At 40.7% G+C, this 14,890-nt stretch overlaps 1 protein-coding gene across 1 annotated transcript; it reads right to left on the bottom strand.

Annotated features, from left to right (window-relative positions):
• Window positions 1-338: 338 nt before the first annotated feature.
• LOC125377899 (ankyrin-3-like) lies at window positions 339-13,280 on the bottom strand. The gene is made up of 8 exons (XM_048391982.1): window positions 13,038-13,280; window positions 10,219-11,225; window positions 9,544-9,672; window positions 8,501-8,658; window positions 7,791-7,905; window positions 6,862-6,997; window positions 2,535-3,578; window positions 339-2,288 (listed from the first exon to the last, which is right to left on the bottom strand). The coding sequence occupies exons 4-8, from the start codon at window positions 8,626-8,628 to the stop codon at window positions 1,135-1,137; spliced, it is 2,577 nt and encodes an 858-aa protein (XP_048247939.1). The 5' UTR covers window positions 8,629-8,658; window positions 9,544-9,672; window positions 10,219-11,225; window positions 13,038-13,280; the 3' UTR covers window positions 339-1,134.
• Window positions 13,281-14,890: the final 1,610 nt, after the last annotated feature.

Below are 14,890 nucleotides of genomic sequence, written 5' to 3'. Positions count from 1 at the left end.
ATTCTAATTCTCTACACGGGCCGGATATTTTGTCGGCTGGCGTACGCGTGTTCTAGTCTTGGTAACTTAATCATTTTAAATTTAATTTAAGTAAGTTCAGTTATCAGTCAGACAAACTGATGTAAATCATGTTTTTCAACCAATCAGATTAAAGAACACAATCTTATTATTAGTATTCCAGCCTTGAGTTTCACACAATGTACCAATGTGGGGAATCGAGCTCCCAGAACGAACGGACGCTTTAACCACTAGGCCACCTCTTCTCCCCAGAAGATGAAATGATTTAACAGAATCGTATAAACATTTAAAGTTTTATTTAAAAAATCCAAAAAAGAATAAATGTTCAACATGGTATTGATTTTCTAAAGGTATGCACTTGGTTTGTGAGTTTTACAAAACCAGTTATGACTCATAGGATAAAAGCAATTATTGGGTGCCATAAGAATGATTTCAATCATGAATCTATAACTCGGGGGGCACGGATGCGCCGCGATTCGCTGTGCAGAGTTGCGTCCCTTGGGCACTGAATCTATAACTCAATATTTGACATTGATAACATAACTGAAAGTAGGTCATGTTCAGGTATTAGACACAAGTAACTCAATAACATTTTGTAATTTAGCTGAAAGGCACCAATAACATTCTCTGAATATTTCTTTTTATTATTCAAAGCATTTTAAATATCATTGGACAGTAATACAAATTAGACATGTATTTGAGTAAACGTTTCATGGTTTATATGAACCTCTGTCCATGAAACAAGGACAGTTGCGAAAACTGACATGGTAGGCAACTCCTGTGACCTTGCAACAAATAAAAATCAAACCCGAAAGCGGACATAAAATCCACGTTATTTGTATGGCGCTGTTCTCCATGCACAAGCATACTCTAAGCTTAGACATTGGAAAAAGTGTTCACCTAAAAATCATTCTCAGCTCAATGGAGAGTATACAAACAAAGCTGCCTGTTAGGCGCTAGAAGGTTAACAACCACATTGCCATCTCATCCTACCGGGTACCCGCTCACTACTGGGTGGAAAAAGGGACAATTCGAACAAAGTCACTTGCCCAAGGAGACGCCACATCTGTTACACGTACTTCAGACTGTAATAGTAGTACTAAAGTTAGCTATTATTTACTCTTTATTCCATCCGTCCTTGTCCTCAGCTGTAATACTTGCACCATTCTTGACCAGAAGTGCGGCTACAGATCCATGCCCATTCTGACAAGCTAGATGTAGTGCCGTCCATCCGTCCTCGTCCTCAGCTGTAACACTAGCGCCATTCTTGACCAGAAGTGCGACTACAGATTCGTGTCCATTATGACAAGCTACATATAGTGCCGTCCATCCGTCCTTGTCCTCAGCTGTAATACTTGCACCATTCTTGACCAGAAGTGCGGCTACAGATTCATGCCCATTCTGACAAGCTAGATGTAGTGCCGTCAATCCGTCCTTTTCCTCAGCTGTAACACTTGCACCATTCTTGATCAGAAGTGCGGCTACAGATTCATGTCCATTCTGACAAGCTTGATGTAATGCCGTCCTTCCGTCTTTGTGTTCAGCTGTAACACTTGCACCACTCTTGACCAGAAGTGCGGCTACAGATTCATGCCCAATCTGACAAGCTAGATGTAGTGCCGTCCATCCGTCCTCGTCCCCAGCTGTAACACTAGCGCCACTCTTGATCAGAAGTGCGGCTACAGATTCATGTCCATTCTGACAAGCTACATATAGTGCTGTCCATCCGTCTTCGTCCTCAACTGTAACACTTGCACCATTCTTGATCAGAAGTGCGGCTACAGATTCATGTCCATTCTGACAAGCTTGATGTAGTGCCGTCCATCCGTCCTTCTCCTCAGCTGTAACACTTGCACCATTCTTGATCAGAAGTGCGGCTACAGATTCATGTCCATTCTGACAAGCTACATATAGTGCTGTCCATCCGTCTTCGTCCTCAACTGTAACACTTGCACCATTCTGGATCAGAAGTGCGGCTACAGATTCATGTCCATTCTTACAAGCTACATATAGTGCTGTCCATCCGTCTTCGTCCTCAACTGTAACACTTGCACCATTCTTGATCAGAAGTGCGGCTACAGATTCATGTCCATTCTGACAAGCTTGATGTAGTGCCGTCTGTCCGTTCTTATTAACAGCTGTAACACTTGCGTCACTCTTGATCAGAAGTGCGGCTACAGATTCATGTCCATTCTGACAAGCTAGATGTAGTGCCGTCCATCCGTCTTCGCCCTCAACTGTAACACTTGCACCATTCTGGATCAGAAGTGCGGCTACAGATTCATGTCCATCCTGACAAGCTAGATGTAGTGCCGTCCATCCGTCCTCCTCCTCAAATGTAACACTTGCACCATTCTTGATCAAAAGTACGGCTACAGATTCATGTCCATTCTGACAAGCTACATATAGTGCTGTCCATCCGTGCTTGTCCTCCGCTGTAACACTGGCACCATTCTTGATCAGAAGTGCGGCTACAGATTCATGTCCATTCTGACAAGCTAGATGTAATGCCGTACATCCGCCTTTGTGTTCAGCTGTAACACTTGCACCATTCTTGATCAGAAGTGCGGCTACAGATTCATGTCCATTCTGACAAGCTAGATGTAGTACCTTCCATCCGTGCTTGTCCTCCGCTGTAACACTGGCACCATTCTTGATCAGAAGTACGGCTACAGATTCATGTCCATCCTGACAAGCTACATATAGTGCCGTCCACCCGTCCTCGTCCTCAACTGTAACACTTGCACCATTCTTGATCAGAAGTGCGGCTACAGATTCATGCCCATCCTGACAAGCATGATGTAGTGCCGTCTGTCCGTTCTTATTAACAGCTGTAACACTAGCGCCACTCTTGATCAGAAGTGCGGCTACAGATTCATGCCCATCCCGACAAGCTAGATGTAGTGCCGTCTGTCCGTCCTCGTCCTCAGCTGTAACACTAGCGCCACTCTTGATCAGAAGTGCGGCTACAGATTCATGTCCATTCTGACAAGCTACATATAGTGCTGTCCATCCGTCTTCGTCCTCAACTGTAACACTTGCACCATTCTTGATCAGAAGTGCGGCTACAGATTCATGTCCGTTAATAGAAGCAAGAAAAAGAGCTGTTGTTCCATTTTCACTTTTGTCGTCAACATTTGCCTCGCTATTGATCAAAATGTGCGCTACATTCTCATGTCCATTTAAACAAGCAATGTGGAGTGGATATGCTCCTGCTAGATACATATACTCCGTTCCCAAGACAGGATTGTACAATGTAAGTTGAGCTCTATTTTGTACGTCGTCCGTCCTCCTGGAAACCAGATCAGAGACAGCTTCAACGTGACCGTTTTCACAGGCACAGTGCAAAGGCGTCCATACTCGGTCATCGGTACCTGCTACAGGCTCCCCCTGGTCTATCAACAAGTGCATGCGTCTAATATCACCGAGGCTGGCTGCTTTATGCAAACTGTATCTCGTATCATCTATGCTGGTCGACGTATTGACTATTGTATACGAAAACGCTCTGGCATTCGTTGACGCTGGATTATTTGTCAGCTTTTCACATTGAGACTCAAGCACTGCAAGAAGGACAACGATATTTCAAATACAGAACCAAACAGGTTAATTCATCATTTAGCAATATATTTGAAATAAACACACTTTTAATCATTATATATTTTAACGCTTACAATGTTTACTACATCAATAGACATTAAAGAGATTTTGGCTTTTGTACATGCTGTTTTCTTTGTAAATCTATGTATCAACCACAATAAACACCATTTGCCAACATATAAATATCACATATATTTTATGATCCTCTATGGCCGATAATGAGTATGTTTTTAGCAAATAGTGATATCAGGTTTTCACGAAAAGGCAAACATATCCTGTCCTGCTGGTGACACACGTCACAAACACATGCAAAGGCAATTGGTCATCTGCAAAACATGGTAACATATGGTTCAAGTCAAAACACGTAATTTAATAACATATACTGAACAACAAAAGTTCCTGTGACACCAATATTATAGTGTATTTTTAAAACAAGTAAAGTTTGGTTTTCAATATAGTAATACATTATGCATTGTTTAGCATCGTGCTGACGACAACCACTCAGAAAAACAACAAAATTACGCAATTATTCAACATTACGAAATGCCATGCCTGTGCGAAAATGAGCGTCTGCGAGCCATTGGTATGCTTGAAGCAGGATCGAGTCAACGTGATGTTGCAAGACAATTTAACGTCCACAGAAATACCATTTGGTGTTTATGGCAACGTTGACAACAGACGCGAAAATAATCGACACAACTGGATTCGAACAACACACCTACATGTACGAAATTGATTCCACCCAGCAAGAGTGACTGCAAGAAGCATCCCTGGCCTTCGACGAATATCTTCACAAACCGTACGTCTCCGCCTCAGATGTTCAGGAATTGTTGCCAGAAGACCCACCAGACGTCCCATTTTGACAGGAAACCACCGTCAAGCACGTCTACAGTGGTGCAGACAGCGTCTACGCTTGACAGCCATGCAGTGGGGACAAGTTCTATTCACTGACGAGTCGTTTTCACCTCAGCCACAGCGATGGACGGATTCGAGTGTGACGACGTCGAGGTGAACGTTACGTCAATCATTGTGTCATGAAAGAAGATCGGTTCGGGGGCGGCAGCGTTATGGCATTGGGTGGGATAACAGCTAGACTGAGGAGCCCCCGTTTGATAGTGGTGGAGGGAAATCTCAATGGACAGCGCTACCGCGACGAGATCATCGGCCCTGTTCTACCGTTTTTGTGTCGTCATGGCCAAGGCATTACCTTTCAACATGACAACGCCCGGCCTCATATTGCTCGACTTGTTTAGGATTCTCTTCAACAAAACAACGTGAATGTCATCCCATGGCCGGCTCGCTCCCCTGATCTCTCACCAACGAGCACATGTGGGATGAGATGGATCGGCGCCTTTGACGTCAACCACGTGTTCCACAGACACTCCAGGAACTTCGAAACATGCTCCAGCATTTATGGACAGATATCCCACAGGACTTTGTGCGACGACGCCTGGTCCATTCCATGAGACGAAGATGTGTTGCTTGCATCGCAACCAGAGGCGGACACACACGCTATTGATTTGTAAGTTGACATGTTGTTGTTTTTTATGAAATCACGCATTTTCTGAAGTCAGTATGTCTTTTATCTGTTCCAAACCGAAATTGTTTCAGATTTTGTAAAAAACATTACTTTGCATTAAGTCTTATTCAATGTCACAGGGACTTTTGTCGTTCAGTATATTTTGATAGTTGTCTCCCTTTATCATTACCCACACCCAACTCCTCTACATTATGTTATTTTTGTCAAATCGTGATTGGTTACATATCCTCTAATTGCAGTATCAATATTAAGTTTTTGCCCATTTCGAATATTGAGGTCCGGACACTTCCTAGTTCGCCAGGCGTCACTCGTACTTGAATAACAAGAAATAATACACACAAATTTTTTTTATAAAACCTGTAACATGTATGATGTACCTGCTTTTATATTTCACTTCAACAATGGAAATAATGCCAGTCGTTACTTCATCATTAATAGCATGTGAATAATAAGTGAATGAGTGAGTGAATGACAATATTCTGTCAGCAATGTGTCGGCAACGGTGGTTGCCTGATATCTGAGCCTCTGATAGAAGGAATTGTCCAAAAGTAAAAAACTATGTTGTGCACATTACACGATGCAAATTGTGTTGCTGTTATTCAAACAGGCAGAGCGCTGTGGCCTTTGGAATATGGACAAATTTTAGGAACGTGCAGTCAAGTGGAATTGCAGAAAAAAAGGATTTATCTAACAAAACCAAAAGCCATCCATGAAGATATGAATACAGCACTGGGGAAGTATGGCCCTTCTTTGCCAACATAACGAGTTAGGCAGCAGAGTTTGAGTGTAACAGGGAGTGCCTTGAAGACGACCCCCGTCCTCGAAGGCCTGTGAAGTCAGCAGCACCAGAACTGATCCCGAGAACCCACGTTGTGGTGATGACCGACCGGCGAATTATTTGCTATTCGTTTTTAGGATTTTCCAATAGCTGGAAACAAGCCAGCAGCGGATTCAATCCACAATATGCCAATCTAATAACTCACGTTAATGTCTCTAAGCATTTTAAAGCAATTTGTCTAATATATTTTTATATCAGTAGTTGTATTGAATTACTTAAAACCTAACCACCAACATGTTTGGTATTCAGTCTTTGCACAACACATGTAACAAATATTAGCAACTCATGCTTGCCGTAAAAGGCGACTCTGCTTGTCGTAAGAGGCGACTCTGCTTGTCGTAAGAGGCGGCGGGATCGGGTGGTCAGGCTCGCTGACTTGGTTGATGCATGTCATCGTATCCCAATTGCTCATGATATTAATACTGTAACTGGATCGTCTTGTCCAGTTATTTACAGACCACCGTCATAGAGCTGGGACACTGCTTAGGGCGGCGTCAAACAACTATGAACATTCTTCAATAAAACCGCTTTATGAATTGTCCCTAACAGCTTGCGTCTTACAGTACAGAAAAGTTGTACGACAATGCTAGATTTAGCTGGAAACGAATAATAAGGTTTGCTGACATAAGAAGTACGCCCAGTGATACATGGGTTTGGACATTCTTGTTTTGTTGTGGTATATATTGCTATTGGCAGGATATGCTCACCTTGTCGTGAACACACTATTTGATAGTGATTCATAAACACATGCGCATGATATAGTCAACTGATTTTACCAGTATTTTTTTTTTATGAATATGGAATGGGTTTTGTCTTTAGTATGTATTTGGGTTTTGAGGTATATTTGGAAAACAATATTTATACTCACTATGTGTGTCAGTATCAGGCGGTATATGTTCACCAGCATATTCTCGCAACCTGCGCCAGATGTACTTCCTGTACCAGACAGTGTGGCAGCTTCTCATGACACTGGGAGGCACCTCCGATAGTACAGCTTCTGCTGCCTGTAACAATATAGAGCCACTGGTGACGAACAATTGACAAAAAACAACAAAGCACTGTTCTTCAGTGTTTGACCCCGAAGGTGTCTTTAGTGGCAGTATACGGTGTCATATTAGGTAAGGAGAAAAATATTGGTCGGGGCGTGTTTCCGATACAACCCTCTAATGTAAACACAAACGTTAACAATGGAATAAATAATGCACTAAATGTTAACGTTTAAACAAGCATAATTGCTAAAGTAGTTAGAATTATAATAAAACTGCCCGTATGTTAACAGGAATCTGCTGTCAACTGTAACTTGATAGCAGTCCGCTTATCCCTAACAACGGACTTCTATGTGACGTCATTGGCGTCACGTTTCTTGTTTGTAACGTCATCCTATATTATGTTCAATGACGTTGGTATTCGTATATCAGTGACCTCATAATACAAACGTACTGTATCCCAAAACTTGTTAGAACTATGGAAATATAAGTAAACACATATCGTAGAAACGGATCAGTATATTAATACTGATATGGTATGTTAAGATACTACTAGAAATATTCAGTTTTGATCATGACACTTTTGAATGGCAAGTACCCAAGAGCATGCTCATGCGAATGCCATTTGTAATATAGTTCCCATGATGGGTGGAATTTCAGAAGATTTGGTGAAAATAGAGTAAATGTGGAGAAAGGTAGACTGTATAATAAATAGTAGCAATTCATCATATTTTCTTGCGTATTGCTCTTATTTTTGATATTATACAATTATAAAAGATTTATATATCTTGTTCTCATCTAGTTTACGTACCATATTCACAAACACGCCACAGCTATGTCCATCTCTTTGACTCAGTACTGGATATTCTGTCTTTGTCCATGTGACCACTGACCCATCACCTCTCCTCAAACTGCGTGTATATTTTCTGAAATAGATATAGGATTTAGTTAACGACCTCTATTTGTTTCCGCTGCCTCAAACCCACCTACAACCTAGCGCTATACATTTGGGACTTAACTACACGTTTGTAGCTGAGGCAAATTGCAGGTTTTGTTTCAAAATCGGCAGCAGACATTCATCAGTGTGTACCTCAAATCTGATCAGCACAGTAGTCTTCATCAATTGTAGGCTGTGAGTTGACCACATCACCTGTTCGACCCAACTACTTACAGTGTTGTTCATAGAAAATCTTAACCAAGTGTCTTTAGAGTCAAATATCACCGAGTGTTGATATATTTTACATCAAAAGACACAAGGGTGAGATTTAATTTATCATCAACATCATTCTGCCAGCTGTTTCAGTGTAAAATGTATTGCTAACAGCTTCAGTAGCAGTAATTAGTGATGTCATTTGTGACGTCATGGTAACAATGACGTCACTATGGTCTGCAAAACAGTGTGATGCAGTTATGTTGCAGCAATATCTACAGTATATATATCACTTGATCTCACCCAAGCGATATCAGTTTTGGATAATAAAGGTTTATCTCTACATATAGCTGGCCAGGCCCTCAAATTACCTCCAATGTTGTATAAGTTTGTCCCCTACATCAAGGACAGGCTTAGAGTTGACCACGCCCACTGTTCCATCCTGGACATTGGCGACCAGAAGCACCCAGTGTTGATTCAGTGGCATGTTCACTGGCATCAGGATCCACGTGTAAGTTCCAAGTTCCTCCTAATATAAAATAAATCCGCAAAATCATTGCCATAATTAAAACAAACACCTTGAATGATACCGACTACATCACGAGCATGTGCTAATAAATCACTGGCAAATAGTGACAATACCAGTTCGCAAAAGGTGACCGTAATCTGTCCACCGGTGGCACCCGTCACAAACACATGCAAAGACAAGTCAACCGGTCGCCCGAGAAACACAGGGACATAATTATTGTACAAGTCAAAACATGGAATTGCATCGGGTTTGTCACTGATGCAAAACAACCATGTTAATGCTTTTCAGACTAATGCCTAGTCTCCAAAAAAGGAAAGAAGCACATACATTTATATTTAAAAAAGGAGCTCCACTGAGATGGGGACAAGCTAGAACGTGGAAAGGGTTATGTCGCTTTAATTTACAGTAAAGGTTTTGATGAAAAGGAAAATAATATGGTCTTGAATGTTTTACCCTGATCAAGCAAGATGCATTTGATGCTCTTTAACCACATAGACGTATGTCTATCTACAGACTACTGTGTTATAATTTACAATAATTTCATTTCCATTTGACCAAGTTTACTGATATTAGCATATCAATACGATTACTTTCCTCTGATTTGGATTAAACCTCGTTACAACCGTAGTTTACTGTACATGGCATGTTGACATGTGTCCAGTGAGGATATTCTTGAAAAAGGAAAACTGCTGCTCTAGACCTTCGATGAACTGTCTACAAAACTGACCTCGTATCTCTCAGAGCCTAAAGTAGATGCTAAACAAGGATCCATAACCGAATCGAAGATCTTCAAATGTCTCTTTAATTTCCATCTTTGGACGAAAACCTAATACCAGTACTTTACTCATCCCTTTATACAATGTACATGAATATGCTCATCCATACCTTGCAGGGGTGCACGTCATACTCGTCTTTCTCCCAATGGTTGACAAAGAAGGAATCAAGTACAGCGCAGTGGAGGCTGTGGTTCCTATTCTACGTGGTCTTCAGGACATGCATGTATGCATTCATCACCTGCAATGGAGGTTAAACTACGGTTATAACGAACATGCTTATAACGAACTGACGGATATAACGAACTTACTTTTTTGGTCCCGACTATTTGCTGTAGTTATGCTGTAGATATGCTTACAACGAACTACCGTTATGACGAACTAAAATTAGCAATCCCTTTGAGTTCGTTATAACCGTAGTTTACTGTATGCGAAACCCCTTTGTCACATGTTACAACCAGCAATTATATGGCAACATATATCCTGTCTGAACTGCTCAAATAACGATTGAGCGAGTTAATGCCACTTGGCCTGTGAGCAATTTCAACTATTCGAACAAATGGTTTTTTATCATCTATCAATCTTGTACAATTTTCATCTTTAATAATGTTATTCCTGATATCATTATTTGACATTTGACCGACCACGACCGAGAAGGAAGGTTGTCCTGGTCGATTTTGTACCTTTGATTTGTCCAAGTAATGTTAAACTTTTAGAAAGGATTTTCAGAATTAAATTATATAATACATAAAGAGCAAAATATAAGCTACGAAATCGTAAAAATTACCTCATCGCCAAGCCATGCTGTTTGATCGAGGAGATGATTCCTCTGTATGTTGTGGGGCCCCACCTTGCACATCTGAGGATCCGTCCCATCGTCGTCATCTGTTATGGCGTTGTCACCCATCACATGTGATGGGTACATATAGAGGGTGTCAACAAACTCTGTGATGTCCGTCTTCATGTGATATGCACCTACTATGACAGCAGATACCAGTCTGTGATACGTATCCTTGCACTGGTCTTCGCCGAGAACATCCGGGCTAAGTCGTGACCAATTCAACCTGCCACTAACTTCTGTAAGGTCATTTCTCCATTTACATTCGACGTCAGCGATTAATGATAAACATGGACTGTCAAAGGTAGAAAAGCTGGTGCTTTTCTCCCAGTATTTTGTCTGCTTCAACACACGTCTTGCGATAACGATATGAGTACGTTTGTTCAGCAAATATTCGGTGAGTGACTTGAGGTTGGTCGCTCTTTCATCATGTTGATGACTAACACATTCGGTGGTTATGTCCATCAAATTGTTTTCTATTACTCGTTCGTTTTCTGAACGTTTAGGAGTTTTCACACGATTTACCATATCAGGGTCATGTGTCCTTTTCCTTGAGCTAACTTCATCTAAGGAAGCCAGGAAAGTAGGAGAGTTAGTATTTGCACGATCATGATCACATTCCATATCCCTGGTCTCCCAATCTCCACCATCTTCATCTCCAGAACCAGCTATTCTCGCGTTACTGTTCACTATCTGGGATTCATGGTGGAGGGATGTATTCAAACGCTTCTCATATTTTGGATCGGATAATGCTACTGTGCATTTCCCAATGTAGTGTACTAACATATAGTTCACGTCTCCCTCGAGCAAGTTGTATGCCTGTCGTTTAAAAGCCTTGGTGGTGCTGCCATCACTTTTATAAGCCACGAAGTACTGCTTGAGAACCTTGGGTGCAGGTTTAGGCTGTTCACGAGAACCATTATGCTTGAAGTAGTAGTTGTCATTTTTCCAGGAGTCTGTAGAGCAAGACGAAATGAATTACAAATGTCAATAACTTAATGATTACAAGACGTCATTTCGGTCGGTTAGGTGTTAGTTACGGTTATATATTTGGGATATATATTTGGGTTATATATTTGGGATCTGCTGCAATAAAAATAATTCATATAATATACATACAGATTCGATCATGTTTTCCCCCTAAAATTCGCGTTAGTTGATTCAATGTTTTCTGGTTTATAGTTGGTATCTGCTGCAATGAACATAATTTAATATAAACATAGAATCAAGCCTACATCCACGTCCACCATCAAACAGAATGATCAATAACGAAATAATATTAAGGACACAATGTGAAGGTTATAGACAGTGTCTACTAATGACGAATCTGGATGTCACGTTGTTCACGGCAAACAGTCTAAATCCAAATTTAAAAGGTTCTAAGTCGACACAAAAGTTTACATTTAAATTCAAGGTGGCTTTCTTCAGACCAAAGATGACAAGAACACGTTCTAATTTATGAATAAATTGAAACTTGTAAATATGAGACAATGTAACAAATGTCACAAAATGTTAAATAATGTTGCCACAATATTATGTACAAGGGATTTACAATACATCTGCTACCTGATCAGTACCGCACATGCCAGCAAACTTTCTTAGTGAATATTTGCCATCGGCCCAAACAATCAACACATTGACAATCAACTTCCTCGTATGTTCTTTAAGTGCAATAATTTAGTTGTTTGGAAAGATAAACTGCCAATGCTATTGAGCGTACAATGGTTTCATTATCACTGCCTAGCTACGTGCATTGATCTGCAACCTGAATCAATACAAAGAGCTTGGTAGTGCGTTGCATGGCCTCAGATCGGGGTGCTATGTACGAGTTGCAGTCGGCAACGTTTTTTCATTACAGGTAACACGAGTACGTATATTCCCTTGCAAGATCCGGCTCATGGCCACAAGTGCGAGAGATAAGTCGTCATTCCTATGTTACGTGCTGACTGTGTCAATAGCGGGTTGTATTTAACTGATATCACGATCGCGATCACAGCATACTAGTATGTGAACGTTTAGTCAACTACATTTGTATTTTTCATTGGGATAAGTGGGTCTAGTAGGTCGCTATTCATCTCTACATTGTGAAGGCTAAAGCATGAGTAAAGTAACATTTGGTAAAGTGGAGTGGTGGCGTAAAATTGCGTAGATCTTCATAGGTCATCGACGTTTACAAGCCTAGAATCACATAAAAGACAAATCTGAGATTCGAGCCCAGGACTATTATAGAAACAATGACTACCCTCCTTCCAAATGCCACTCCGTTTTTTTGTTTTTTGTTTGTTTGTTGTTTAACGCCGAACCAAGTAATAGACCAGCTGTATGACGGCGGTCTGTAAATAATCGAGTCTGGACCAGACAATCCAGTGATTGATATCATGAGCCTCGATACACGGAATTGGGATTGACGACATGCATCAACCAAGTCAGTGAGCCTGACCACCCGATCCTGTTAGTCGCCTCTTACTACAAGTATTGTCGCCTTTTACGGCAAACAGGTGTTGCTGAAGACCTATAAATTCTTCCCCGGATCTTCACGGGTCTTTGGCTCCTTTGACTATTTGACACCTGCTACTTGCTCCCAGTACCCACCCATACGACCCAATCACACCACATCCCACAACATGTCACATTACAATAAATAATACAAATAATCACATTTAGTGTTTCATTAATACTGTCTTATTTCATTATTAATCCTCCCTTTATTAATACTCATCAGATTATGCATTTTTATTTATGTTTAAACTTCAAGACATGCAACCTACCTTCCGCCGAGTCTGCCTCCACCCTGTACAAGTACCCGTCTCCTCCATGGGGTTTAGCAGGGGGTGTTACTAAAGCCCTTGTGTCATCAGGGTTCTCCAGTATTTCCAACACTTCAGTCAGCTTCAGTGCCTTGTTCTTCCCCGTGAAGTACGGAGCTATCACCTCTCTGTCCTCTCTATCCATAGCTCTGTCTACGCAATGTCAGCCGTGTGACTTTGTCCTCACATCCTTTCTGTACAACGCATAAGGAAAGAGAAACTAGGACTGTCCTATGTGTAGTGACGTGGCGCTTTATATACGACATGACGGTTGGCTGCCTGTAATACGGGTACATTCAATGAATACCGCTCTGCTGTAACGCCCTGTTCACAGTATACATTATACACATCCATGTCATTATCATATCCCAAAGCAGAACGCTTTGAACAAACAAGGAGACATTTGACGTCAGGCAACCGAGTATAGCTTCAGATTCATGAACCCCTGTTATACAGATAGACATGTTTATGTAAAACGTTTCATTATTTTCATGGACTTAACACCTATGATATCCCCGTATCATTGCCTTGTATCTGAAACTCCGAAATCCGAAGTCCGCTGTACGTTGTCCAAACGTGTGCAGCGACCAGAAGTGGGAAAAACACCAGAGAACTTTTTACGTATCGCTTGTATTTAAGAAACAGTTAATAAGAGCACTACTATCTGCCCTACTTGTGTTGATTTAAACTGTCTTGCGATGTGCTCCGGTGGCAGTGTTATTGCGTCGTCGTCCGACATAGTTGTTAAAAGGAGCAATGTATGACATAGTAACGCTGAACAAACCCGGAATACAACTTACAGTTTTGCTTATGAATACTTTCTTATTTTCATGGTTATGTGTAATTTATGAATAATTATTGACTATTAAAGTATATCTTTGCATGTGGGTATTTGTATGAGCAGTTCAAATGGAGGAAATTAGTCACAGGCACTGTGGTAAAAAGGCAAAATAAAGTGCAACTCGTTTTGATTTTTATACAATAGGATATTTTCTAACCAAAACAAAATAGATTTATATGTTTACTTTTTTAAAGAATCCTTTGACGACAGGTGATGTTTGCAAATATTGCAAAAAATGAAGCATAGGAAGATAAATATAACCAACAAATGTATTATGTGAAGAAATAATATATCATAGCCTTAAATGTGACAATCTAGTTATATCCAATATATTATAAAACGAGTTTATTATGCTTTATGATGGCGTGGACAATCATGAAATTGTAGTTGAAAAATATACATGTCAATGACATAACAGCTTACAGCTGCGTAACTGAAATCATTTTGTTCAACATTTTTTGTTCTGAAATTTCAACATTTCAGGACAGGATGATATGTGTGATAGTATTTAAAATGTTGTCGTATAAAGTAGCAATCTTGGCCTGTGACCTTCAGACTCATATTAAGTACTCAAAGACAGGTATTGGCGTGAGTAAAGCTTACACTACGGCCGATCATTAAGATTAGCAACAAAACAAGTAACTGAATTGAATGCACATGACAGGAACCAAACTAATGATTCATGTACGCAAACATGAAATTGCGTAGTAGACAATTTAATGAAAAACGATTACATTCAATATCCAACTCTTTTTTATACCTTCACAACACATGCAATTTACTCCCCTCACCCCAAATCGAAGATCATAGACTGGTATCCGGGATCCGAAATCCACTATTTCTCGTCCAAAGCGATATTTCCCGTCGTCGAAGGGGAATCTCCTTTGTGCACCACCGTACTACATGTACTTATAGCGGTTAGATTCTCATTCCAGCTTTACAAGTGATCAACATTTTCCATATCAGGATTAGA

This window comes from Haliotis rufescens, unplaced genomic scaffold, assembly GCF_023055435.1.
Source record: "Haliotis rufescens isolate VD_foot unplaced genomic scaffold, xgHalRufe1.0.p SCAF_103, whole genome shotgun sequence".
Classification (NCBI taxonomy): domain Eukaryota; kingdom Metazoa; phylum Mollusca; class Gastropoda; order Lepetellida; family Haliotidae; genus Haliotis; species Haliotis rufescens.
The sequence above is the reverse complement of the archived record's forward strand: the minus strand, read 5'-3'. Positions and strand labels throughout refer to the sequence as shown.